This window comes from Aythya marila (assembly GCF_965140915.1).
Source record: "Aythya marila genome assembly, chromosome: 15".
Classification (NCBI taxonomy): domain Eukaryota; kingdom Metazoa; phylum Chordata; class Aves; order Anseriformes; family Anatidae; genus Aythya; species Aythya marila.
In genome coordinates, this window is record NC_139056.1 from 13,937,264 (window position 1) to 13,964,178 (window position 26,915).

Here is a 26,915-nt window from a genome sequence, read left to right on the forward strand (position 1 = left end):
CATGAAGAGGCTTTACACCAGGAAAGAAAAGTGCCTGCATGAAGGACTGAGTGCTGCCATGTCCTCCCTGTCAGGCCCTCCATCACAAGTCTCAGGTTCAGCAAGCTGGAGCCGAAAAAACACAAATATGTATTTCCTTCTTTCAGTTACAAATAAACACTCTCCATCTAGGCCAAATGACCTCTTTTTCTCCCTTATGGCAGAAATGTTTTCAGCTCAGAAGAAAACCAAGGTAGATGCTTCCATCATGAAATGCGCACCAAAGGTGCAGTGATGCCAACCAATAACTGGGCTCAAACTGAATCAGTCTCAACCATGGTTATGCTCCATCCTCTGACCTAAATCATAATGAACCTAATTCAGTTTTCTACATAAACTGACTCTCCCGGAGGGTTTCTGACAGAGGCAGCCAGAGCAAGCCCAGCTGCTAAGCGGCATCGGGTCTAACTCCGAACCTGCCACCCCAGACACTCAGCAGCATGCAGCATAAAGTACATCAAAACACAGCAGGGATCGAGACTCCCTGATTCACAAACCCCAACTTTACTCAGCTGTCCTGCTCTGCAGGCAGTGAGATGTTATCCAACCATCCCTTTCCAGAACCTGATGAGTGGAACAAAAACATTTGGTGCCCCTGGATACAACAGAAGCAGGTAGGAACGGTCACATCCCGACTCACAAACACACCGACTTGGTGTTATGGACACAGACTGTTCCAGCCTGGGAGCAGCAGCAGATGTTCTCCAGTATCAGCCCTGATTGCATATCACTCCCACCCCTGTCGTGTTGGATGTGGAGAGGAAAGAATGAGGGGTGGCAATTTAGAAGGTTCAAAGCCCAAATACACAAAAGATTCCGTGAGTCTAACTTCCATTAAAATGTGCAGGAATGGGATACTCATCTCGCCTGTTGGATCTACGCCCAAGGTTTTCAGGACTCCAGCTAGAAAATCACGAGGTTGGGAGACACAAGCATTTGGCACCAGTCCCATTCTCCTCCACAAGAGCAACCCACCAGACACGGGAGGTGCTGCCATATGCTCGCCCTGCCTTCCCAAATCCATCACGCTTGAGTGACCAAATGACAGCCTAAGGCCCTTTTCCCTGAACCTGCACACAGCTGAAAAACAGCGTATCAAAGCTGAGCCATTCCTGAGTCGGTTCCTCAGTAACAATAATCCTCTGCTCTGAGATTCATGTGGCAACAGGGGCACAATCCTACACCAGGAGACTCACTGCAGAGAAGAGGACTCAGACTGCAGCCCCCTTAGGTCTGGGAAGGAGTTTTTGATCTTGAAACCACAGCACCAAGTGCAAGGACACTGTGAAAGCTCCTTCTGCCAGCAAGGGTCTGTGCTGCCCCACTTACCTCCCCATTATCTCCAGAGCTCCCAGTTGAGGAGCCTTGGGTCTGTTTCTGGCAGCAAAGTGCACAAAAGCAGCACTGCTGGGCGGTTTGTACAGCACAACCAGCCAAAGGCTGTGTTCAAGTTCAGTGGACACAATGGCTCCTATTTTACCACGTAAATGGTTGATTTCATGCCAAACATTTGTTCGGTTGGAGAATCACTAGCTCATCATCTTCCCCATTAGTGAAATTGCTAAACTGGTCTTGCACTGCCACATACATTTGTTATGCATATGAGTACCCCATAAGAGTTTTAACATGGGGTTTAAAGAGCTGCAAGCAAAGGAAAAAGATACATATGTAAGCGAGCTAAGACAATTAAACAACCAGGCCACAGACCATAAACTCCAAGTCCTTCACATGCTCTCTGCCCTGGTGTCTGCCTGAGCTGTTAAAGACTCTTCTACGCCTGGTCCTATGACCTTCCCGATGCTACCTGAAATTTTACAGATTTTTCCTTCTGTAACAGTGTCTGCTCATTTCAGGGAACCTCTGCCTTGGGTGTACTTTGGGTGCATCAGAACACACGGGATGCCAGAGTGGAGATGAACCCTGACGAGACAAATGGGAGGGCTACGCACAGCCAGCCAGGAACCGAGCCATGGCACTAGGAAAAGGCAGCAGGATGCTTACAAACACCAGTTCCCCCAGCAAGTTTTGAGTTCTCTAGCTACCTGCACAGTATAATCCTACCCAAGTCACCAAGGGCCTGTAAAGTGAACTGCTAACCACCTCCTGAGAGGAGAGGCTGTGCGTACTCATCTGACAGGTAGATGGAGAGTGTCTACTCCTACTGAAAGCAAGGACATGAGTTCATGACTTCCTTCCCCACTGATACTCAGAACAACACAGGCCAGGAAGAGATGCAGTGATGTCTGCCACCTCTTGGATGGCGAGTCAGGGGGACATCTCTTGCTCACCCCAAAGACACAGTAGCATTAATTAACCAAGGTGTAGGTCACCTTTCACCTGTGAGCAAAACCAGACCCAGCTCCAACCAAGACCACTACCAAGAGGCCACAAACCCCCACCACAAGCTCCCACAACAGATTACGCCGTAACAAGAGACAAACGAAGGATTACTTACTATAGGAGTAGCTGCTAACTTCAGATATTGCTGGTGAATGGGAAACCTTGAGCTGATTTTTCACTTTTAACCCCACCTCCATCTTCTTCATTTTGGCAGCCACTTTGTTTTTACCTTCCTTGGCGGTTTTCAATGACAGGCCCAGGTTCTTGGCCAGGCTCTTCTTCTCCTCCTTACTTGGCAGAGCCTCGTGAGGCGGCAGGTACCTGCTGCCACCTCCACCACTTTTCAGCTTCCCCCCAGAGCTGTCAGCAAACTTGAAGGGGGATTTGAGCTTGTCTTGTTTGGTGAGCGACAGGGCCTTGTCAAGCTTGCTGGCTAGCTGCTCCTGATCTGATGGTACCTTCTTTTTCTTAAGCTTTAACTGTCAAGGTGAAAGGAAGGGACACAAGTTAACACAGAGCAGGTAGCGTGGCAGACCCCAGGGTTTTTACCTAGCACTCATTTCAGTCTCTTGTGCTTGCCAATTAACAATGCCTCAAAAGGAAAATCTTAATTTCCAGTTGCCCTAGCCCATCACAGTGCCAGGGAGAAATAGCAAAAGGTACAGCTTCACTATTATTGAATAGTGCAGAATCTCAAGACTAACTCAGAAAAAAATGAATTTTATTCCAAAATAAACATATTCACAAATCACCATGATTTGGAGTTCTCTTCTTCTCACCTCTTGGTTTTTAGGATTTATTTGGGTTGGTTTTATAAGCTTTTTTCTAAAGGATTAAAAATCTTCTTTACCCCAAATTCCAGCCAAATACAGATTTCCATGTAAGTAACCAGCTGCAGTGGCAGGGATGCCAAGAAGACCCAAATACCTCTCAGCAAGAATATCAGCACCCCTGCATTACAGCCAGGGCTGTTACACCCATTCCATATTTTCTTGCTCCTTGAAAAAAAAGTAAATTTACTTTACACATGCTACAGTGAGATAACAGCAGCTGTAACTCAGTACTTTGCCTGCACGCATTTTGGATTTCATCAGCAGCTTAAAGCTCCAGTAAATACATCACTGCTTCAATAGGAGCAGAAGAAGAGCCTGCATTTAAAATAGCAAGCTCGCACTCCCTTGCTCAGAAAATCTGTCCCCCACTGCTGCCTCGACAGCCAGAGGAGTAAGGCAAACGCTGCTCTGGATTCAGTGCAACACTGCAATGCTCTGGCTGGCTCAAAGGTGCTCGCTTTTACCTATTACCAGACCTGCCCAGCCTCCATACGCCAACACTAGCTTTTGTGAACACCCCTCCACTGCAGAAAGCCCTCCCTTGAGGAGCATCTGAACACAGGTGAATTGAGAGCAGATGCTGTAACATCAGGAGGAGTTATTCAGCGCAAGCCAACGATGGCAAAATGGGAAAGAGCTGCTTTTGGCCCGTGGCTCTGCATTCCCCATGAGGGCACTGACCTCGTTTGAGAAGCTGGGAGCCACATCGTGCTCTTCCCAGCTCTGATTCCTTCCTTTCATCTTGCCACTGCTGCTCTCCACATCCTCGTCCTCCTCTGGGAGGGCCCCCTTGTGCCTCTTCTTCATGCCCTCGCCAGTCTCAGAGTCTTCGGAGAGCAACAAGGACTTGCTCAGTCTGCAAGCCAAGCACAGGATGGGTCAAGGTGGGGGGGGCTTTCCTCCCTGTGATCCCCTCCAAGCTCAAAAGTGAGGTTAAATGTCTCCTAGGAGAGCAGGGATCCTCAACGGGAGCCAAATCCACTGTGAAGTGACAGCAGTTTGGACAAAGTGAGGGCCTGCCTCTTGTTTTCCACCAAAGAGAAGAGCCAAGGAGCCCTCCTCGCACACTCCTGGCCACCAGCACAGATGAGGGGCCTGAAATCAGAGATCTGCAAGATCCTGAAAGGAAGTGTCTGGAGTAACAGCCACCGAAAAGTGCCCAATTTGGTACAGATCAGCAGAGGGAAGCCTGGACAGCTGAGCTGGCCTGTAGGCCTTTTCCCACCTCTGTTTTCACAGACTCCGTAGGTGCAGAGCTGCCCAGGGAGGTGCTGAACCGCCTGGGCACCAGGCTGCTCGGGTACGAGCAAGGAGATGGGAAAGAACCACCACGCAGGGACAAGGGCACCCTGAAGACCAACCTGCTCAGAGGGCAGGCAATCCACTTTACAAGCCCGGCCCCAGTGTGAGAGGCGTTTACGGTGTGTGTTTTTGGTCTCTCCAGGATTTGAGGGAGGAAAGGAGAGGATAAATAAATAATAAAAATAAAAAAAAATAAAAAAATTATGTAGGTGAGACTAGAAGCACGTCTTTCACTGCTCCCCAGCTGTCTCCAGAAGCGATGTGATGGATGGAGAGATCCCTCAACACCTCAAGACCTCTACCAAGCCTCCATTAACAGCTCCCTCACGCCGCCTCCTTCACGCTAAGCCTGCTGCCCACGTCAACACAGCCTCCTCAGCTTCCAGCCATCTCCCCTCCCCTCTGTCCTCCCTGCTGACCACTGCAGACACCAAAACCAACACCTCAGGCCCTGGACACTGGCTGAAAGTGCATTTTCACCTCCCACGCCAGGTCTCTCCAAGCAGCGTGGGGACGGGCGCACACAACACGCTCACGCACGCACACACGCACGACTCCAGCCACCTCCGGGCACCTCCGAAGAAGAGGAGCAAAATACAGAGCCACCGAGAGGAACAGATCTTCAAAGGCACGTGGTCAGTGGGAGCTGGGCACCTGAGGCTAATTTGCAGCCTTGAAAGGATGTTTGCAAAAATACGGAGCACCCAAGGAGGCAGCTCGGAGGTGCCTTCCCTTTGGAGAGGCTTGGCCATCGACGGGTGGCTGGATGGCCAGCGGCGGTGTGAGCCACACATCCAGACAAGAGCAGCTGGACTTGCAAAAAGAGAAAAAAAGCAGGAGAGAGAACGATCCAGACCATCGAAAAGTGAAGAGGTCAGGCCAAACCAACTCCCACTGATGGAAGGCACAGGAGATGAAGACAGAAGGAACGCAGCAGCAAGGCCCGAGGAAGCAGCTAACCTAGCCCTGTCCTTCCCTTTTTTTTTATATATTTTTTTTTGACACCAGCCTCTCTGCAACGAGCTCTGCGGCTCCTGCTCTCCCGACAGCACACGAGGACGCTTCCCCATCACCAAGAGCTCACCTCGCAGGCTGCTCCGTTATCTCAGCACCTCCCTGCTCTGCCTGCCCTGCCTGCACCCAGCACCACGGCCGCGAGGAGGAGGCCAGCACCGTGCTCCCACCGCTGCTGCCAGCAGCCAGCCTGCCGACACATCGCCCCCACTAGCGTCCGAGATGCTCTCCCCAAGTGCGACCCTGTGCAGCGACCCTGCCATTTTCCCGGCTTCCCCAATTTCCAGCCTTACTTTCCACTCTTGCTGTCACTCTTCCCTCTCTCCTTAATGGGCGACAGAGCGCTTGATCCAAGTTTCCTCTTCCTGGGCCTTCCAGGGCCTCTTCTCGCCAAGCTTCTACTTTTCTCGTCATGCTTTTCCCTTTAAAAAAACCACACGCTTCACTGTTAACCAAGGCAACAACGGAAAAAAGAAACAAAAAGCAAAGGGGAAAAAAAAAATCAAATTTTGCAACCAAAAAAGCAAAACAAACGAGAGAAAAAAATAAAGCAAATAAATCCAAAACAAAAAGAAAAAAAAGGAAGAAAAAGGGGAAAAAAAAATGAAAGCAAGCGAGAACGGGAGCCAACCCAGAACCTTCGCCTGTCACCGAACTGCTAAACTGAGCTGCTGAAGCCAAGGTTGTCTCTAATATGGTCTCCCAGCTGCATTCACCAGTGCTCAGGCTGCTGTGCCACATAGCCTAGGAGTGTGTTGTGCAAAGCCCTGGCGAGCCGTACCGCGAGGAGAGGAAACAGAGGGATGGAGGGCTGATTTCTCTCCGGCACCAAGGGGCAGTGCAAGTGCCCAGCTGGAAAAAAAAAGACGGGGTGAGCAGCCTGCCACTTACTCGGAGTCCCGGCGCCGCTGCAGCTTGACCAGCTCCCGCTGCTTCTCCTTGTAGCGCCGCTGCAGCTCCGCCAGCCTCATCCTGTAGTCCAGCTCCATCGCGTCCATGTTCTCGATGGCCGATTTGATGGAGTACATCTGGGGTGGGGAGGAGAAGGTCAGGGCGTGACCAGCAGTGGCCAAGATCTGCAAAACCCTCCGTGCTTCCAGGGGAGCACAGCACCCTCGCCCCCCACCCTAGAGCTGGACCGGAGCAAAACCAGCCAAGCCGAGCTGCTCTGGGGCTTGTGCATGGGATGCTAAGAGCTCTGCGGGACAGCAACCCTGGGAAGCAGCCTCCAGAATAAACTACACCCATGGAGTGTCTTCTCCCTTATTTATCAAAATACTCCATTTTGGAACATTTACTCGCTGGGCACAAAAGAATTTGGCAGCCTCTCCCATGGGGAAGAATCGGGAAAGAAAAAGAAAGGAAAAAAAAATCCCTGCTGCCACTCTCTCTGCTTTCCCCCCGCTGCCAAGGCGCTAAGATAGGAGCTCCTGCTGGCTCTGTGTTACAGACACCCCTTCTGGGGCTGCGGAGAGGCCTGCTGAGATCAGTGGTGGGGATTTACAAACGAGGGAGGAGGCTGGATGGCAGCTCCCTGCCTCCTGCTCGGCTCCCAGCGCGGAGGGAAGCGCCGGCAAACTTTGCCGGATGCACACGGGCGACGCGGGCTGTGGCTTTTCGGGCTGAGCCGCGCCACGAGCTACTTACGGGCTCATCTTTCTTCTGCATCCAGCTGTACTTTTTGTTGGGATTCAGCTCTCGAGGCAGCCGGATGGTTTTCAGACTTTCCATGAAGGGGGTGGAAAGTACTTCCATGAGCATGTGGGTGCTGGCAGCCAGCAGACTCTCCAGCGTTGGCCGGACAGGGAAACTCTCTGGACCTGCTGGGAGTGATAGGGGGGGAAAAATAAAAGCTACAGAGGTTCATCCTGCAACAGCAGCCCCACAAGGAGAGGCTGATGCCCCTCTTTTTGGGCCGTGGCAGCTCACAGAGCCTCCCTGATGCCCCCGACCCCTACTTGAGACCTCCCGTTGTGCCCAGCCATAGCGCAACTGGCAGCTCCCACCACGCCTGGCCTCAGCAAGTTACTGGAAGGTGAGATCTTTCCAGGACCTGCCAAGCTCTTGGAAAGCATCCTCTCGAGCTACTGGGGCCTCCCGTGCCAAACCCCGACAGCCTGCAGCCTCGGTGCCTGCCAGCAGGGTGTTACCCTGGCGGCTCCGAGCAAGTGGGGCTCCCTTTCCGCTCCGCATACCGCGAGCTGTCTAGACACGGAGAGGGCCTTTGGGAGGGGAGGGCAGTCCAGAAGCCGCGTGCACCTCGGCCCACTGCACCAAAAACCTGATTCCGACTCCCTCCAAAGCACCAGAATTTGGGGGCACCGCTCCTTGCTGCGTGGCCGAGGGTGCGAGGGACACCCCACGGCCGGACGGCGCTCCCACCACTTACTCTGCATTTCTTGCTTGCGTTTCTCCAGCTCCATCTCGGCGATTTCGCTCAGCAGAGTGATCCCCTGCAGGAAGGAGTGCTCCAAGGCCTGCTCAGGTAACACCTCCAGCTTCACCTGGGACGGGGCGACGCTGGCAGCGGGCAGCAAGGAACAAGCCTGCGGCATTTCCGTGGCGGCCACCAGAGCGTTCATCCCAGCCAGCGGGTCGCCCGGCTTGATGTCCAGAGCCGGCATTTGGCACGAGATCGCCTCGTCCGTGTAGGGTGGGATCTCCGGCCCCTGCTCCCCTTCCTCGGGGGGCAGGCTGGGGAACTCCCTGCCGCGGGGCACGTCGGCGCCCTGCAGATCCATGGCTACAGAGGCTTCCTCCCGCTGCGGCGTCAAGTCCATCTGGGGCGGCTCGGTCTCCGCGTGCACGAGCGAGCCGTCGTAGTCCATGTGCACGGAGCAGCTTTCTGCCCCGCTCCCCGTCTCCGCCGGAGCCTCTGCTTCCGCGGGGCAGGCCACGACCTGGTAAGGAGGCGGGCAGCTCTGGAGATCCTCCTGGTCCTGCTCCATAGCACCCAGGGCCTCGCCTTGATGCAGGAGGAGGTTGCAGTTGTCCACGTTCTGCACCGGGACGGCGGCGGCGGCGGAGGCGGCGGCGATGTTCAGAGCCCCCATGTCCTGCTCGCAGATGCCCTCCTGGCTTTCCTCCATCTGCACCTCCGATTTCACCCGCTCCTCCAAGGACTCCTCTTCGGCCGCCGCCTGGATGGGTTCTAGCATTTTGGACGGAGACAGGTGGATGGGTTTGACCTCGGGGGAAAGCTCCATGTGCTCGGAGCCCTCGGCAGGCAGCGGGACGTCAGGAGCCAGGCCGTCCGCATCGGACGCGGCGGTGGGCTGGAGGAGGTAGGGGTAGTGTCTTCCGAAGGAGGGAGGCAGGGACTGGAATGGGTATCCCGGGGGGATCTCTACGAGACAGCAGAAGGGATGCGTGAACGTTCAGGTCTCCCAAGCAGCCCCCTCTCTCACTAAGGCACAGAGAGGGGTTCCCTTTGCTTCCATCAACTCTCATCGCTTCCTTTTTCACAGGGTGGCTGCTGGGGAACCTCTCTCCTGGCCACGATGCCACCCTCTGCCTCGGGCAGGAGCCCCCAAACATCCCTTCTCCACCTCCCCAGCACCCTACTGCAACTGGACCCCGCATCCTACCCCCACGGAGACCTCAGCTCCGGAGGAACCAACCCAGGCTCGACCCAAGGGAAGAAGAGAGCCCTCAGCACCAGGTGCCCCTACAACCCCAGCATCGATCCCAGCCCCTCACAGCACCCCGGTCCTTGCCTCTTGCATCTCAGAGAGGAGCGCCGTGGTTTTCTCTAGGGGGAAAGGGTGGAAGCAGGAAAGAGCCGAGGAGAAAAAGGGAGGCAGGCACAAAGACACCGGGACTCTGCCAAAGCAGGGCTCTCTTACCTGGGAACAAGGCCTGGAACGGACCGGCAGCCTCTTTTTCCAGCTCCAGGTCTTTCTTCTCCACCGTCTCGGGCGCCTCTTCCTTTGGAGGGATGGCAGGGGCAGGGGGCGGAGAGGCGGGGGGCGGGCTGGCAGGATGGGAGCTGGGGGTGGCGGGGTAGGAGTAGGCTGGCTGCGAAGGTGGCTCCTCCATCTTTTGGATCACCTCAGCTTTGAGCACAGACACGGGTGAGGCCCTGGGCGAGAGGGGAGGTGGACTCACAGCCTTGCTGTAGGACGTGGAGGCGCTGGGAGACAGCACGGGAGGTTTTCGGTGCACCAGGCCCGGGGCAGAGGAGGGAAGGCCCGATTTGGCACTGTCCAGGCTCCGCTTCGTCACCTTCTCCTCCATGTCCGCTCGCTGCTCGCTTGCCTTCAACCTCTCCTGCGACCAGAGCAGAGCACAACTCAGCACGGCATCTCCGCCTGCTCCTGGGAAGCGGCACAGACCCAGCGCCCAACGAGGCCCAGACCTCATCCTATCAAAAATAGACCTCATCCTATCAAAAAACACACTCCTGACTGCGGCACCACTTTAAGGCCGATCTGATGGAGCACTGATCTCAAACCAGCACTTCCTAAGTGCCAGGACGAGAAGAATTCAAGTGTTCAGAGCTAGGACAGGTCTCCTGAAGCACCTGAATGATTATCTGCTAGGATGCATCTGCAGGAACAGATGTAGATTGCTCTGGGACTCATTGTGGGGTCTGTAATAGTGTTTTTTTTTATGAAGCCCCAGCTCCCAGAGCCACGTGAAGGGTGTCTCAGCTTTCCATCACAACCAGGAAGAAGTGGTTTCTATTTCTAAGCCTCCAGACTGGCGAGCACGCACGTGAAACGAAGGCCGAGAACCAGACGACCACTACAAAAAATTAACTGGGTGCAAAACACACCCCAAGGAAACCTCCCCCCTGCCAAAACTGCCGGGTGGGTGGGAGCTGGCTCCAGCACCCAGATCACTGCCAGCATCGCAGCTGCTTCTCTGAGCCACCACAGGAGGCTTGTTTGGAGGGAACCAGGGCTGAAACCACCCGAATTAGAGACAATCCCAAGGATGGAATAAAAGCCACGTGCTCTCCTGCCACCGCTGCTCCAGGGCTTGACGCCAAACCCCTTTAACACCACCCCACCTCTGCATGCTGCACTAAATCCCGCAGCTCCTGGGGACCAGCACTGCATTTCTCAGCACACCCCTGCCCTTAAAACACCCCTACAACACCCGCGGGGCTGCGCTCTCCCCCCAAAAAACCCCAAACTCGAGGCTCTTCCACCTGCAAGCTGGAAGCTCCCGAGGACGTACCACGAGCTGGGCGCTCCTCTGTAGCTCCATGGCGTGGGCCGCTTGCTGCTGCAGGATGTAGAGCTCGTGCTGCCGCAGCAGCTGCTGGTGGGAGAGCAGCTGGAGCTGGTGAGCGTGCTGCAGGGAGCTCCGGGTCGGGGGGTACATGGCGGGCCACAGCGGGGGCGCCCGGTCCATCAGCTCCGCTGGGGAAATGAGCAGAGGCACGGTCAAGGAGGCGCGAGGACAGGGGTGGATAGAGGGTGAGAGGATTCAGGGCTGCTCAGGGGAAGTGGATCTACCCCAACCGCACGGTGTGGGGATGCCGGACATCCAGCTATGCAAAAACACAACCAGAAATGCGAAGGGGAAGGCGTGCTGTCTTGCTCTCCGCAGCCCCACTCCCACTGACGTGTAGGTCCTGAGGGTCTCCGACTTGCTTTGCTCTTTATTTGTTCTCTTGCTTTGCTCTCTATTTCTTTCTACGATTCTAGGCAGCCTAGGCTTGCCCATCCCTTCCTGATCCCAAGAGCAGATTCTCCTAACCGAAGAGCCAAACCCCACGAGGTCCTCCGCACGATGAGAAGCCAGCGCAGAAGACGACACATTTCCACCTCCAAAACGCACCCAACAAGAAGCTGCTTCACACCCACCCGAGAGCTGCAGCTGCTGGTCCCCACGGGTACGCACGCTCCCATCCAGCCACCTCCAAAGCCTCCTCCCCTCCTCGGGACTCACCGAAGTGCGGTAAGTGCTCGCTGGGGATCACGACAAGCTGCCCCGACTGCGGGTCTCTGGCAAACTGGTAGGCAGAAGGGAGGGCCCCCCCCATGGCAGGAGGGAAGCCTGGAGTCATGCCCTGGTGCAGGGAAGGGTGGCCGAGTCCTGGAAGAAGGAACAGCACGGTCACAGCTCCAGGGACACGGGCAGCTCCCACCCACCACCCGACAGCTCCACAACACCCCCTTCCCTACCCCCTGCCATCAACGAGCAGCCTCACCGGGCGCTCTGAGATACCTGGCAGTGGATCACAGCGGTGTGGGCACCCCACGGATGTGTCGTTGCCTCCAGGGCACTCACCGTAGGGGTGGCCGGCCAGCCACATGGAGGGGCTCCCCGTCCTGGGGAGCCAGGGGTGCGCGGCCAGGTGAGAAGCGGGGTCTGCAGACCAGCGCCCCGAGCCCGCCAGGGCCGGGCCTCCCGTCACCATCAGGTTGGAGTTCAAACCGTTGGTGGCGCAGCCGGAGGGATGAATCCGGGCGAAATCCGCCAGCTCCTTGCTCTCTCTGGTCACGGGGGAGGCAAGAGGGAGAAGGAAAGGAAGGCGCTGAGTGCTACGGGGCACTGGGGGAGCACAGGGGGATGGAGCCAGCTTGTAAAACAAGCCTGGTCCTGAGTGTGGCTTGTGGTAGCCACGGATGGAGACCCCGCTGCCCTCTGAGCCTCACCTGAGCAGCTTCTCCTGATCCCGCTCCAGCCGCCCTGCCAGGAGGTGGCTGTCCCGGTGGCGGCTCCTCTCGTCCCCGCAGTCGTCTTCCGAGCGTCCGTGCCCTAGGAGACAGCCAGAGCCATCAGAGGCGAGCAGCAGCCCAGGACGAGCTCTCTCTCCTCAAAACTACCAGGTTCAAACCCCAGAGACATGGCAGGGCTGCCTACGTGACCAAGATGCTCTCATAAAAGGGGTTCCTGGGAGCACCCGGCTCAAGGTTGGTATTTTTCAAGCCATCCAGGGACCGACTCAACACCTCAGGCTGCTCTCCCAGGACAGGAGAGCCTCCAGCCTCCTGGAGCAGCAGGACCAACAGGACCATTTTGCCAAAGGATGGTGCTGGATTTCCCATCTCAGAAGGGCACAGGCCCGGCTAAATCCCTGCATCAAACCACACGGTCAGGCTGAGCACATCTCACGGGGCAGGGATGTGAGCTGTGCCTCTGAGAGGCTCCTTCTGCTCCTGTAAACCAGCTTGGGTGTGCTCCAAAGCCCTGTCCCTCTGCAACAGGCAGCAATAACGTGACAGATGCTGAGAAAAACATGGTTTTTCTCAGGGCTGGGTGCTGCAATCCAACCCCGGAGCGGGCATCTGCATCCCCCCTCCCACACCACGCAACAGGAAAGGGGCCGGTGAGGCAGGGGCGCAGATGGCAGATGAGGGCAGGAGTCCAAAGAGAGGGCTGGGTGTTTGGCTGGAGCAACGGCTCGTCCAGAATCCGAAAACACAGCCTGGCAGGGCAGCAGCTGTGTCTGCGAGGGGAGGAAGAAGCACACCCGCAGCTGCTTCTTGCTGGCCCTGCTCGGAGCAGGTACTGTGGACCCTCTCATTTCATCCAAGGTCTCCAGCTGCCTGATTTTAGGCTTCCTTTTCCCCAACTGCTCTCATGTACACACATTTCCTCCACATTTCCCTGTCTGTGGGTGACCCCTAAATCCCAGCCCTGCTTGCAGCGAGCTGCCAGACGCTCTAAAGGGCCATCAGTGGGTCCAGGAGGAAGGTGCTTGGTTCCCCACGGCTCTGGGTGCTCCCTGCCACCACATCTCCAGCCTGGAAGATGCTCTGCACCCTGCAGGGCTCGGCGGCCTCGCACGGCTGCACCCTGGCCCCCGGCTCTGGCGTCTGGCTGAGGTTTGGCACAGGAGCCAGCCTCCCGTAACATCCAGCCCGCTCTGCTGACAGGCAGCCTTTTCAAGGAGGGCTCCGCTGGGTATTCCCACAAACCTGGACAGCCCACGTTTTGGGTTTTGTTGTTGTTTTTTTTTTTTTGCTGTCAAGCCTCCAATTCCCTCAGCTTTCACTGTCAGAAGGAATCCAGGAACGAGACAGCATCTCGCCCAGCATCCTCTCCCCAGGCTCCTGCCACGGGCTTCAGGCAGAAAGGGAAGATGTGCACACCGGCACACACCTCTCCATCCCAAAGAGGGTCAGCAGCCGTCTCCAGGCGGTTTTATGGCCCTGTCCTCACCCCTCCCCGTGCACGCACACCCTTTCTTCTTCGTGCAGCTCCTCCCCAGCCCCAGCCCCGCCAGCAGGACGGGCCCGTTTCCCTACAGACCGCCGATTGTCCCGGCGGTGAATGATGGCTCTGTCCCCACCACCGTGACGCAGAGAAAAATTCAATCCCTGCTGCACAGGGGAAAGGCTCGGGCCCGTCTCCCTGACGACCGATGCCCAGCGCTAAATACTTGCATTTTACTTGCCAAATACGACAGATTAGCCCGCTAAAGCCCGCTTTCTGCTTCTTAAAAGGTCTAAACATTCAAGCACCGTCCACTCAGCGCGAGCAAGCTGATGTTATTAGATGAATATCTCCCGGCACACAAAGCTGGGGGGGGGGACGGACAGCTTTTGGGGGGCGAGAGGAGGAGAAAAGCAGGCTTGTGTTCTGTCTGAAAGCCAACTGCATCCCTTAGCAACACGCCCATGGGCCTGCCAGAATCCAGCCCTTGTTTGCAGCCCTTTTAGTCCGGGCTCGGTAAATTACGTTTAAGGCAAGCCGGGAGGGGCTGGGCGATGCGAGGGCTGAACAAACAGCTCCCTGTGCTGCCCCACCGGGTCCCCCGGCGGCTCTCGAGGGCGCCGGGAGGCGATGGGAACGCGGAGAGGGGGGCGAAAGAGAAAAATGGGGAAGGCTACGGGGGAAAAATGGGAAGGCAGGGATGCCAACAGGGCCCAGCTTGGCTTTGCCACAGCCTCGTGAAGCTCTGGGCTGCAGCTGGTGGTCCACGGAGGAGCCAAACTGCACGGGGCAGACTCACACCAGTGCCACCGGAGCAGGGACGGTGCAGCCTCAACCACAGCCCAAGGATGGGGACAGGATCAGCACGGGGAGCCCCGCTTGGCCGTGATTTACCACCAAAACTTGGCTGGGAACAGGAGGCACAGGGAGCTGAGGACGCCCAGCTCAGCTCACACCACACAACCTGCGCTGGGGCTGCTCTACCCACCCGCAGATCCGTGCTAAGAGCCCCAGGATGGGTTTGGGGAACCCACCTTTGATGCTGCTGAGGGACAGCGAGCGATCCCGGTCCGCCAGGCTGGGCGCCAGCTTGCTGCTGCTGCTGCTGCTGCTGTTGTCCTTCTGCCGGGCCACGGCCACGGCGATGCCGACGGGCAAGTGCCTCACCTCCACCTCGCCCTGCGAGCTGATGCTCTCCCGGCCGAAGGATTTGGCACTCTCGGGTCTCTCGGGATCCCTCTTCAGCTGCTTGGCCGGCTGCTGCGCCAGCAGCTGCTGCACTTTGGAGGTGCCCAGCTGCGAGGAGTCCAACTTCATGTTGCCCAAGCCGCCGAAGGGGCTTTTCTTGCCGCAGCTCTGCCGCGACGCCGTCTCCTTGGCGAAGCTGCCGCTGTACTTGATGAGGCTCTGCATGGCCGAGCCTTCGCCGTGGGAGGTGGGGTGCAGGACGTCGGCGGCGCCCCGCGAGCCCACCACCGAGGAGCGGGGCAAGCCGCTGGGGTCCAGGTAAACCTTTTTGGCCTCCTCCTCGGCCCGGGTGACGTGGTTGTGCTGGGCGGCCAGCACGGCCATCTGCGTGGTGGCGAAGTTGCCCATCTCGAAGGGCTTCCACTTCTGCTCGGGCGGCTTCAGCGCGCCGTGCTCCAGGTGCTGCCGAGAGGAGTCCAAAGTGCCGTAGACCTTGGCCGCCTCCTTGGAGCCGGAGCGCTGGAAGCGGTCCCGCTCGCAGGGCCGATGCTCTGCCTCCGGACTCGGCTTCAGCAAGTCCTTGGAGGCCAGGAACTCCCTGCTCTCCGGAGAGCCCAGCCCCGGCCGGTTGAGGAAAGGCTCCGAAGCCACCTGCCTCTTCAGCGCCATGGAGTTGGCCCTGATCACCGAGCCCTTCTCCCTCAGCGCCTCCATCCTTTTGGCGTCGCCGTGGCAAGGGAAGTCCTGGGACAAGAGCGGGCGGGGGGCGTCGGCGAGGCAGCGCTCGGGGGGCGCCTGCAGCACCCCCACCTTGCCGAGCTCCTTGTCCTTCGCCTTGTTGTCGCGGGCCTGCGAGGCGATCTGGATGGGCCCGCTCCTCTCGTCGTAGGCTTCCACCGAAGGCACGAAGGTGGGGGCGATGACTTTGTGCTCCCTCCCCAGCTCCTTGGCCGGCGGGAAGATGGTGTACATGCTGGAATGGACGGGCTGCGGGGGGAAGGCGGTGGCCGGCGTCATCTTCCCCGGCTGCGAGGGGTGCGGGGACGGGCAGCTGCAGGAGACGTGCAAAGCCCCCACCGAGGGCAGCAGGGGCTCGCCCCGCTTCAGCCGCTCGGCGTGGGCGTGCGCGGAAGGCCTCATGTTCTCGTCGTGCCGAGCGGGGTCCTTGGCACAGCGGTCCTGCTCGGCGCCCAGGACCTTCAGCATGGGGTCCCCGCCGCCGTTGCAGTTGCTGAGGGACGAGCTCTGCAGCGGGTTTTTGGATTTGGGTTCCCCGCCGCCTCCTCCTCCTCCTCCGCCGCCGCCGCCTCCGCCCCGGTTTGGCAAGTGCTCGGCTAGGAAGGGCGAGAGGCGCTCGCCCACCTTCACCGCCTTCTCCACCACGCTCACCTTGCGGTCGCCATCGGGTTTGGTGTCCTGCGTGAGGTCTACCACGCTGCGGGGCCGCGGCTCCTCCTTGGGCTTGCCCTCCTTCTTGGCGAAGGGCAGGGAGAGGTCGCTCCGGCATCCCCGCTCCTTCCCGCCGGGGTCCTTCAGGCTTTCTTTCGAGCTCTTGTGCAGCTGCCCCAGGTCCTTCTCCCGGAGCAGGGTGCTCGGCGTGTGGCTGCCCGCCGTCCTGGAGAGGGGCGGCTGCGGGTGCAGAGCCGACTGGCCCGCGTGGCTGGACAGGTAGAAGCCATCTGCGGAGCAAAGGCAGACACCAGATTAGAAAAGACAGGGGAGAGGCGGCAAATTGGGAGGGAGCGGGGTTTTAGGATGTCTCAGCAGTGACTCAGGAGGCTGGGGAAGGACCAGGAACCTCCATGTGGTTCAGGTGGGACGCGGGACAGCCCCGTCTGCTGCACACCGAGCCTTCTGCTGCACGGCACAGCCACATTTCAGACCTCAATATTGCTAAAACCCAAGAAATATCCCTTGGCAATAACCCCAGGGGGTGCAGCGCTCCCCTCGACATCCCCTATCCCAAAGAGGTTGAGCACCACGGGGCGGGACCAGGCGGGACCCCCACTCACCTTTCTGCGACTCGAAGAGGCTGTGCTGCCCCAGCTGGGCCAGCAGAGGACTGCCGGCACTGGGGGGCTCGAGGTGGCTCAGGGGAATGTAGGACGGGTAGAGCCCGTTAGGCAGATGGGAGAAGCCTGCAGGAAGACGGGAACAGAAGAGGGAAACACGTTTCAGCCCCGCCGCCTTGGAATGAGCCCCGCGGGAGCGCAGACTGTTGGGGCTGGCGGTCCCTCGCAAGCCAGCAGCGGGGGCTGCGAGGATGCGCACGGTTCCCCACAGCAGGCAGGGCACAGCCCACGATGGGGGGCACTGCTCAGGTCCTCCCCGCTTTTGGCTACCCGTCTCGGGGTCCCCCAGCTCGCCCCATACCCAGCAGCACCTCTGAGGGACCCCAAACACGCAGCCGGTGCGCTGCGAGCCCAGGGTGCTGCTTTCTGGGCACAGCCTGAGTCCGCTGCAAGCGGCCCCCCCAGCAGCGTCCTGATGTGAATAACCAGAGGCAGGGTTGTGGTGGTGAAGGCAATCAGGGTAATAGTGGTAATTAAAGAAGCTCTTGGCTACGGGCAGCAATTCTTCTGCAACACTGCCACCAAACGGCACCCGTCCCGCAGTGCACACCCCAGCACCGCGCTCTGCCCCGAGAACCTGCTGAGGCAGGAGGTTCCCAGGCTGTGCCATCGTTTAAAGACCGGATCAAAGCCACCAGGACAGCCCGAAGGAGACGCTGAAGCCCTCTGCCAGCTTCCACCCTTCCTCTCAGATCCCGTTAGCCACAAACTCCCCCTAAATGCATCGATCCCACTGAAAGCAAGCAGGCAAGGGTGAGTTTTGACAGTAGTCCCCTATCCAACCGGATCAAAACAAAACCACACCAAAACCCACGAGGAGATGGAGCTCAACCTACTGAAGCTGCACATGAAGCAAAACACTGAGAGCTACCCAATATTTCACGTTATTTGGACAGCCTCCACCTCTTCCATGCACCTCTGCACAGTGCCCACATGCACCTACAGCCCAGTGGGCTCCAGGAGGCTCCGATTCCTGCTGCTCGCCCTGTTCCCGTGTTATCACCCTCACACCAACCCCTCCTGGCTGCTGTGCCCACGAGGCTCAACACAGAGCCTGCTCCCAGCAGCCAAAACTTCCCAATTCATCCTGTGAAAGCGCCGTGAGCGTGCACGCATTCACTCCTCGCCTTTGGAACCCCAAGACCCTCACACGGGAGCATTTCCAGCCCCACTTAGGTCTGGAGACAGCCGAGGAGCTTCCCAGCTCTGTCACCTCCCATGCCCAGGACCCATCTGGTGCAGCACGGGGCAGGTTTGCACCAGCTGAGCCCCAAAACCCCGTGTGCTGGGCACCCCTAGCGAGCCCTGGTAGAGGCACTGGGGCTGGGAGAAGCCTTATTCCAGCACGGGGGCTCACTGCCCATCCCAAAGCTCTGCAGGTGGGGAAAACAGGGCACAGGCACGTGCAAGGATTTGCTTCATCACCCAAACCCGCAGCCTCGTCCGATTTCTCACCAGCAGCAGGGCCAGGGAGGAGAAAACGGGGCCAGATCCCTCCAGGGGACGAACCCGATGGAAACGCAACCCCGAGGCACCCCTTCATGAAGTCCTCCTGCTCCCGGGGCTGCCCCAAAACTCTCTCACAGCCCCAAACCTGCTGCCCCGCTGCCCCGGGCAGGTCCTGGAGGCGACAGGGTTCCTCCGGGTGCCGAGGAGCCGCGCTCGCAGGAGGTGGCCGCGGGCAAGAGCTGCTTCCTCCTTGCATCTCCGCGCCAGAAAGCGATGCCAAGGGGAGAAACTCTACCGCAGTGAGCAACGCACAACTCACCCCAACCACGGCCCGCTGCCAGGGGAAAGGGAGGGGAGAGGGGGAAACCGCAACCGTCTCCCTCTGCCCCGGGGCCAGGGCGGTTGCTGGAGCAGCCCAGGAGCCCTGCTGCCCAGGGACGTGCCCCGTCAGGCTGGGACACGCTCCCGCAGCCCGCTGCTCGTGCCCCCTGTCCCCGCCACACCAAAAACACACGTCCAGCAGCACAGAGGCTGCTGGAAAACCTCACCCTCATGAGGAAAAGAGCCAGGGGAGGTGGAAAAAGTCTCCTTGCAGCTCCTGTTGCCTCTACACCCACGCTCCTGCGGCGGTGGATGGGCACGGAGCGGGGGCGCACACCCGCACCCTCCTTCCCGACTCCAAAACGGGCACATCCCAGCATCTTGCCCTGCCTCCATCTCCCCCAAAAACATACCAGCTTCGTGCAGGAGCTATCAACGGAGGGCTGTTATTAGAGGAACTCGGCAGGGGCAGATGTTTTGAGCCGGGCTGCCGCAACTGCAGCGCCGCCCGGCTCTCCGAGGCGGCCCGGGGAAGAGGTACAGCCGGGTGAGTCAGCGCCGGGAGGGGATGCGATGGGGAGAGGAGATAGCAGCGACCGCACAAACCGCACGCCAAACGTCTGGAGGCTGGAGGTCGCGCTGGGGGAAGCGGCCGGGCCCCACGTGCTCAGCCCGCTCGGGGTTTGCCTCAAGCTCCCCGGGAGGAGAGAGCAGCCAGGAGCCATCGCCCCGAGCTTTTACCCCGCAGGATTTCTCCCGTCTCAGCCCCTCCGCTCATGGCAGTCCCCAGGCCTGAAATTCTGCCCCAGCCAGACGAGTCAGGGTTGTGAAAGAGCAGGGCAGGAGGGGGTATGCTGGAGCTGAGCACGCATTCCCCCCGGACAGGGCTCCGGAGGACGAGCCAGACGACATGCCTGGTGCGGCACGTGTGTGTGTTGGTGCTGGGAAAGCTGCTCCACCCCAGCCCGGACGGCACCTCCACCGCGTCCCCTCGCTGCCAGCCCAGCACGGAGGTGCCAGCTTGCTCGGGGACCTGCCAAGGGCCACGGGCAGCAAGTGGGAACAACGCCGAGACAGCACCTCCACGGGGTACCTGCTCCCCACCTTCCCAACCGCCCGGCAGCATCGGCATCACCAACACACCAGGGAGAAGCAGCATCTGCAAAGCCTCTGCTCACGGCCGTGGATGGCTCTCCGGTCTTTTGCTGTCCCCTCAAAGGGAACAGGGCAGCAGGACGCAGCTGTGTGACAGCCCCATGTCCTACATGGCCAAGTGGCCACGTGCGGAGCTGGCCGCAGCGCGCCCCAAAGCCGGGCCCCGTGCCTGAGCCCTTTTTGCCCGAAAAACCACAGCCCCAGCACCGGAAGATCCTGGAAGAGGTGAAGTAACCCCCCCCCAGCCCCTGCACCCGTCTGCCCGTTACGGGTTTCTGCCACTTATGAAATATTGCCAACCGCCAGCACCTCGCCTCTCCTCCCCAGCCCGCGAGGCAGCGGGAGCGGGTTGGGGTGACGCAAGGGGCTGCACACACCGAGGGGCCCCAGCTAAAAAGTCCTCACCCCACAGCTTGAACCCAGAGTGTAAGGGATCAGGGAAGGGAAGCACAGCAGCACGGGTTTATTTCCACCGGGTGTTTTCAGTGCTGGATATCCGAGGGAGACCGCAGCCCCCTCGCCAACCAGGATCTCTCCCGGCCACTCGGAGCTGCAGCCCTTGACCGGGAACACGGTCACCTCTCCCCCAGTCCAGCCCACAGCACATCAAGGCAGCCAACTGGGACAGCAGCCCATGGACAGGCAGCTGGATAACCGCTTCCACCCCCAGCTGTCCCCTTTCCCCGGCAGGGACGGGAACAGAGAGACCCAAGCAGGGCGAGGATCCAGCAGCCAGCCTGTCCCCACAACACCAGAAGAGGCTATCGATGCTCACCATCACCCGTGCACCCCCGTCCCCTAATGCCACCTTAACAGGGGAGACCTTTTTGGGCCCCCCCCCGGCACACCCCACGCCCCAGGGGCGCGCAGCACGGCGGTGGCCACTCCTCGTGCCCGCGCCTACGGCTCGCCAGCAGCTGCGAGCCAGGAGTGCTGACGGCGTAAATCTTTGCCACCTCCTCCCCTGGCTGCCAGGGTGGCTCTAGTGACACCCAAGGCACCGGAGCCGCCTTGACTCGCTGCCATACACGAGACGACAGCGATACGAGCCCCCGGACACGGCGGGCTGAAACCAAAACCCCCGGATCAGATGCACCCGGAGCGCAGCCGCTCCCCGTCCCTGCAGCTGCTCTGCCCCAAAATCTGCCCCTACCCCGCTGGCACCCGCTCTAAGGGCCGGATTTACAGCCTCGAGTCGTGTCCCCTGAAGGGCTCCGGTCTCATCCAGAACAGCCCGGTCCATTTAACTCCTTTCCATCTCTGCAGGAGAGCTGCGGTGGTCCCTGCAGGCACACGGGGCTGTGCTCCCCGCCTTCTCCGGCCCGACCACCACCACGCTGCAAAAAACCACTGCCCTAAGAGCCGAGCCCGGCGCAGACCTCTATTGTCTTTTAAATTTTATTTCATTCCACGTGGGACTCCGCGTCCAGGCTGTTTTTATTTTTACGCGGCTCTTGCTCAATATTTACTACTGCTGGCGGCTGCGTCAGCACGGGAACGCCACGCGCTCCCCGGGCAGCCCGCGCGCCCCGGGCGGGCAGGCGGCCGTGCCACGCTCCTCCAGCCGTGAATCACCGCGGCCAAAGTACACAGCGGGGCAGGACGCGGGGTTCCCTGCCGCCGGCCCAGCTCCAGAGCTCACCTCCTGCTCACCCGGGAGCACTCACGAGTCCCAGAAAGGAGGAGGAGGAGGAGGAAGAAAAAGGGAAGAAGCGGCCACGAGCACTCGAGGGATCTGCGCTCGTGCGCTCCGGCTTCTTGCAGGCTCAGCCCCTGCCTGGACAACCAAACGCAACGCAAGGTGTCTGAGCCTCAGGGATGCCCCAAAGGGCTGTCCCCAGCTGGGGACACGCATCCCGCTAGCAGAGGGACGGTGGCTTTCCCTCGTGCCAGGATGGAAACCATCCTCTTGGGCACGTCCCCGCTCAGCCCACGTTCCCCAGCAGCTCTCTGTGCTCCCACTGTGTTCTCAGCCCACAGGGGATGGAGAGGGCAGGGAAAGCTGGCGGCGGGGATATTTCCTGGCAAATTGTTTTACAAGGACAGCTCAATCTGGAGACACCAGCAGGCTCGTCCCTCTCCGCTCGCCAGGTCGCAGCATCGCCGAAGGCTGCGTGCCTGGCACCGCTGCGGCCGCTCCGAGGACAGCCGAGCCGGTCCCACCCGCCCCACATCAACCCCAAAAGCATGGGAACAGCCCAACAGTGTCAGCCCTCCCGGGCCAGCACCGAGTGCTGCAGCATCTCCCCTGCGCCCCCAGCCACATCCGACACCTCCCCTGTGATGGAGCAGTAATTAATCCCGGTGCCCCGCGGGCGCCCACCGAGCCCTCCCATCTGCACAGCGATCGGCGCGCTCTCCGGCTCCGTGTCCTGCAAGACGCTGTGTGGAAATTAAAAAATACTCATTTAACTCCCCGATTGCTCACCAAAATCCCCAGGAACAAGCAACCTGGCTGCTGGAAGCCCGCTCTAGCAGGGCTCCCAGCGACCTGCCCAAAAATCCTTGGGGTCCAAGCTGTCCCCTGGGGGTCCTAGGGCTGGCCCTGCTCCCGACAAGGACACGTACCCGTGAGTTGCGTGTGCTCAGCATCCTTCCTAAGCCCAGGAACGTAACCCAATTCCTTTTACTTCGTCGTTCCTGATTTTTTTTTTTTAAATTACTCAAAATGGGCGCAGGAGCAGCAAACAAGCGGGCCCCCGCGGCTCGCCGAGCCCTGCCCGCCCAATTAACCCAGCTACGCCCACGCGTCCCGTGCCCTCGCTCGTTAGAAAGGAGCTCGTTACCCGCTGCCAGAGCCAGGAGAGCTACAGGCACGCAGTGGGGGGAGGTTATTGTGGGATGGCACGGGTGCCGGTCCCCACATCACCTGCACCGAGTGCCTGCCAGCAGCAATTAAGTCAGCCTTCAAAGAGAGATCCCAGCTTTCCCAGAGCCATTAGCCATGCCCTGGAGGGAACGCAGTCTATTTTCAGCCACAATGACTTAAGACCAGGTCACCAGCAGGTTAAATGGGACCGTGCAGCATTATCTCCCTGCCCTCCCATTGAGAAATTAAACACCGCTGCGTGATGGGCAGGAGCCAGCCCCGCGGCCGCGCGCCGGGGCGCCCGCCAGAAGCCGGGGAGGTAAATGCCACCTGCCCTCTCCTCCCCTCGGCTTTCCATCTCCCCAAACGGCCGCCGAGGAGAGCCAGCGTTGGTCCAACGCCGCCAGACTCGGCGTTGCCAGCTCCGTGCCACGGCCACGGCTTCCCGGAGGATCTCACGGTGCGGGATGGAGACGGCCAGGGGAGCTCCGGCACCGACCGCTCGCATCCTGCACCTCGCCAGCTTCTCGTTTAGCAGTGATGAGCTAACGAGGTCTGATCCACTCCAGCTTCACGCTTTGGATGTGGTGCAGCTGGGACGGGGCAAGCACGCGGTGAAGCCCGAGGCACCCGTCAGTGCCAACAAACCGCCCTAACCCAGACCCCGCAGCACCCCAAAACCACCCCAGGAGAAATTCAGCAGCAGGCTGCGGGCATCTGGGCTGGAAGAACACCACCCGCGGACAGACCACGATCCCGTAAGCCTCTTTTCCTTAGCAAACCAGGCTCAAAAGCCCAGCCTCTGCCCCCTCTGCCCTGCTCAGCCCTTTTTCAGCTCCTGCCCTCCCCAGGTGCCCTGCGTGCCCCCGAGCATCGCCCACGGGGGGACCTGCACCCGAGCACCGCGCGCCTCCCTGCCGCTGATGCGCGGAGATGAGCGCAGAGGCAAATATTATGGCGGTGTGATTTAATTCCTGATGAATTATGCAAATCCGCATTCAAAATTAAGCACAGCCTTTAGACCCTTGACAAATTTCCAACCTGGCCCCGACGACACGGGGCTGAGACGAGGCAGGGACAGGCAGCCCCTGCCGAGCCCTCCATCAAGTGAAGCCCTGCGTGTGTCTCCTGCCCGTGCACACACACACGCTTAGACGGGAACCGAGGAGCATTTACACAATCCTAGAGCACTTTTTGCCTTCCCCCTCCTACAACAGCTCGTAGCCTGGCCGGGGAAGGGCACCGAGCTCTCCAGTTCTCCGCAAGATGGAAGCGGCGTGGGCTGACGGCGAGATTCAGGGAAGGGAAGATAAAATTCACAATGAGATAAAACTCACAGTGAGATAAAATTCACAATGGCTCAGGCGGGGAAGACGCGGAGGCAGAGGAGGGCGGGAGGGGAAAGTCTGAAACGCTTGTGCCAACACGAATGTCATCGCTGGAGCCGAGGGAAGGAAGGTCCGTCCGCAGAACAGTTACAGAGAGGGCTCATCTGATGAAAGTAGGAATTTCCGATCCCACACAAGCCCTGAACGTACATGAAAAGCAGCCGAAGAATCGCCGCTTTGTGTCACTAATCTCATTACGCCGACAGCCCCGCTGTAGCGCTGGGATTGCAAAGGGAAACCCCGGCGCGCGGCGCACAAAGGGAGCGGAGCGCGATGTGCGCGCCCGGCCGAGCGCAACGAGGGGGGAAAGGTACTCGGGGGGTTCACCACGGCCAGGAGCTCCTGCACGGAGCCTGCCCGGAGCCTTCCCTGCAAAAAATCCTTCTCCTCGCCCCGGGGATTGCGGTGCAGAAGGGGCAGGAGGCCATGGGGACTCCGCGGGGTAACGTGGGCGCTGCTCCGCTCGCACGCGGCCAACGCCGCTGCCTGCAGAGCGCAAGCAGCAAGGGCGAGAGCTGAATCCCTCCAAACCCCTTCCTCCCAAGCACGGCAGCCCTTTAAATTATTTTATTAAAAGCAATTAAAGCAAATGTATTAAAAGCGTATTCAAGCCACAGGGAATTGTGCTGAAAATGAATGGCGCGCTGGAACGGAGCGGGGGCAGAAAGGAAGGCGCAGGCAATATATCTAACCGCGAAGCACAAGAGCGGATCTCTGCTCTCGGTAACGTGGCAGGGGAAGATGGATGGTGGCAGGAGCAAGAGCCACCTTTTCAGAAGTTGCCGGGGATACAGATCTCAAGAGAAGGGCCGGGGAGCCTTCAAATCTGCCCCCGTTATCCCCCCACAAAAGCACGTTATCTCTCCCGACCATACCGCGTCGCTCCTCGCAGCTCCCACCCCGGCACGCTCAGCCCGCCTGCATCCAGCTCCCACAAAATGGCTCTTTGGCCACTGCTGTGCTGGCAACGCCATTTATTCCCAAGGTCACTTCCATCTTTTGCTGATATTTCAAGTCTTCCCGGATTTAAACCGCCGCCAGCCTCCGCTGCACCAAGCCGGCGCTGCCGAGCCCTCCCCGGCCTCTCCTTTCTGCCCATCGATGCGGGCAGCAGACACCCAGCTCTAAACCTTTCGCTTCCCAGCACCGTCAGCTACAGCAGACGGAGAGGAGGAGGCCGGCAGCCATCCCCTGGGCTTCTAAAGGCTGGGGGGAAGAAAGAGATAAGCGGAGCGAGCCAACAGCGGAGACACACCGCGGGCTGCCCGGGCCCACAGGCACCCAGCTGCACCATCCCACTGCTTGTGGCGAGCCCTTTTTTGAGGGTGAAAGCACCCAAACACAAACCCAGCCCCCCCGCCTCACCCCACCCACGTTTTTGGGTGGGTTTAGTGCCTGCTGTGCCATCAGTTTGGGCAGAACAAAGCCGGCTCTGGTCTCCAGCACCATCAGAGGGTGATGCCGGATCGCGCCACCGAGCTCTGCGTTCGCACCCACTGGGCCAGCCCCAGGTCCCTGTGGCAGTGCCCACCCCGAGCTTCAACCCTATGAGTTTTGGGGTGCACGGGGCCCTGCTGCCACTCGCTGACCCCACGTTTGATCCACCAGGACCCACACACAGACCCAGCTCACCTGCCCAGCTCCCACCAGGTTAATGCCCAGTAACAGTGCTTGGTTCCCTACTCGCCAAAAGATGGCGAAACGGCAGGGTCAGGGCTATTTACTATGTAATTAGACACTAATTTCAGCTTCAGCCTGGGTTATCCGAGGAAGGAGATGTGAAATCGCCCTTACGAAAGCCCTGCTCTGGCTAACCCTGTCAGCAGGGAGATCAATTCCCGGCAATTCCCCGTTCTCCAACAGCTGCTGGGAAAGCGCCGGAGCTGCTCCCAGCATGGGCACCTTCCCCCAGTGCCCCAGGATAGGATTTCCAGCACCAGCGTCCTCTCCAGATCAGATTTTCCCCAGCACATCACCAGTTGGGGCCGGTGGCTTTGGGGCAGCAGTACCAAGGAGCTCTGGTGCTGGGGGACACAGCGAGCCCTGCGGATGGAGCAGGTCTCTGTAGTGCCACCGTTCAGCCTGGGAAGGGGCCAGAAAGCCCCACACACCCTCCCCTCTCTCTTCTCCACCACTACAGCCCACTAGCACCAAGCACGTCCCTGTTTGGGGCACTGGGGATGGGAATTTGATGGGGTCTGGGGACGGAGACGCCATCCCACAGCCCAGCCAGCCGCCAGGACAAGGGGGCTGCCGGCACCAGGACGCGGTCCCCACAGCACAAAGCCTCCCCTGTCCTCACAGCACGTTGTGGGACACCCCCAAAACCACAGAATTTTCCCCCCTCACAGTACAAGAAAGCCCGGGGAGCCGCGGGGGCAGCATTTAATGGCCGAGCATCTCCTCTGTCCCCACGGACACCGGGTGTAAGGGACAGCCCGACACCCCCCAGCCCCACACACACCCACTCTCACTGCCCTGACGGATGATGTATGGGCGAGCATCCGATTTCACCAGGGCCCTATGTGACAGTGGGGGACACACACAGACACCTCCCATCCCATCCACACCCCTGGCAGCATTACAGGGCCGGGCCCCCCCCCCCGAGCCCCCCGCGCACCACCCCTTGGGCGGGCAGGGAGGGGGGCACGGCCATTTCAAGGGCCATTACGCACAGCCTTATTCCCCTCGCAGCATCCCGCAGCTCCCAAAAAAAGAGAAAAATCACCAAAAAAAAGAAAAATCACCCAAAAAAAAAAAGAAGGGAGCCGTGCTGCAGCACGCCCCGAGAGCCTGCAGGAACGTGCGGGCTCAGCAGAAGCCCCGCGCCGCCGCGAGCAGGGTGCCTGCAGGGGGATTTTGCTGGCACAGCAAAGTGACCCCGGGCGCT

The 26,915-nt window shown here is 59.5% G+C and overlaps 1 protein-coding gene across 6 annotated transcripts in view; it reads right to left on the bottom strand.

Annotated features, from left to right (window-relative positions):
• The window catches only part of TNRC18 (trinucleotide repeat containing 18), a 50,195-nt gene that overhangs the window by 17,306 nt on the left and 5,974 nt on the right, over positions 1-26,915 (bottom strand). For 3 of the 6 annotated variants that reach the window (XM_082772520.1, XM_082772518.1, XM_082772519.1), the window contains exons 3-15: positions 16,844-16,969; positions 14,678-16,510; positions 12,140-12,242; positions 11,772-11,977; positions 11,430-11,576; positions 10,713-10,897; positions 9,374-9,797; positions 7,918-8,874; positions 7,176-7,351; positions 6,420-6,556; positions 5,822-5,950; positions 3,894-4,068; positions 2,495-2,858 (exon numbers count right to left, since the gene is read on the bottom strand). In XM_082772520.1, coding sequence (XP_082628646.1) covers positions 2,495-2,858; positions 3,894-4,068; positions 5,822-5,950; positions 6,420-6,556; positions 7,176-7,351; positions 7,918-8,874; positions 9,374-9,797; positions 10,713-10,897; positions 11,430-11,576; positions 11,772-11,977; positions 12,140-12,242; positions 14,678-16,510; positions 16,844-16,969 — 4,962 coding nt within the window. The remainder of the gene's footprint in view (positions 1-2,494; positions 2,859-3,893; positions 4,069-5,821; positions 5,951-6,419; positions 6,557-7,175; positions 7,352-7,917; positions 8,875-9,373; positions 9,798-10,712; positions 10,898-11,429; positions 11,577-11,771; positions 11,978-12,139; positions 12,243-14,677; positions 16,511-16,843; positions 16,970-26,915) is intronic. The other 3 variants (XM_082772522.1, XM_082772521.1, XM_082772523.1) reach the window with 2 other exon arrangements.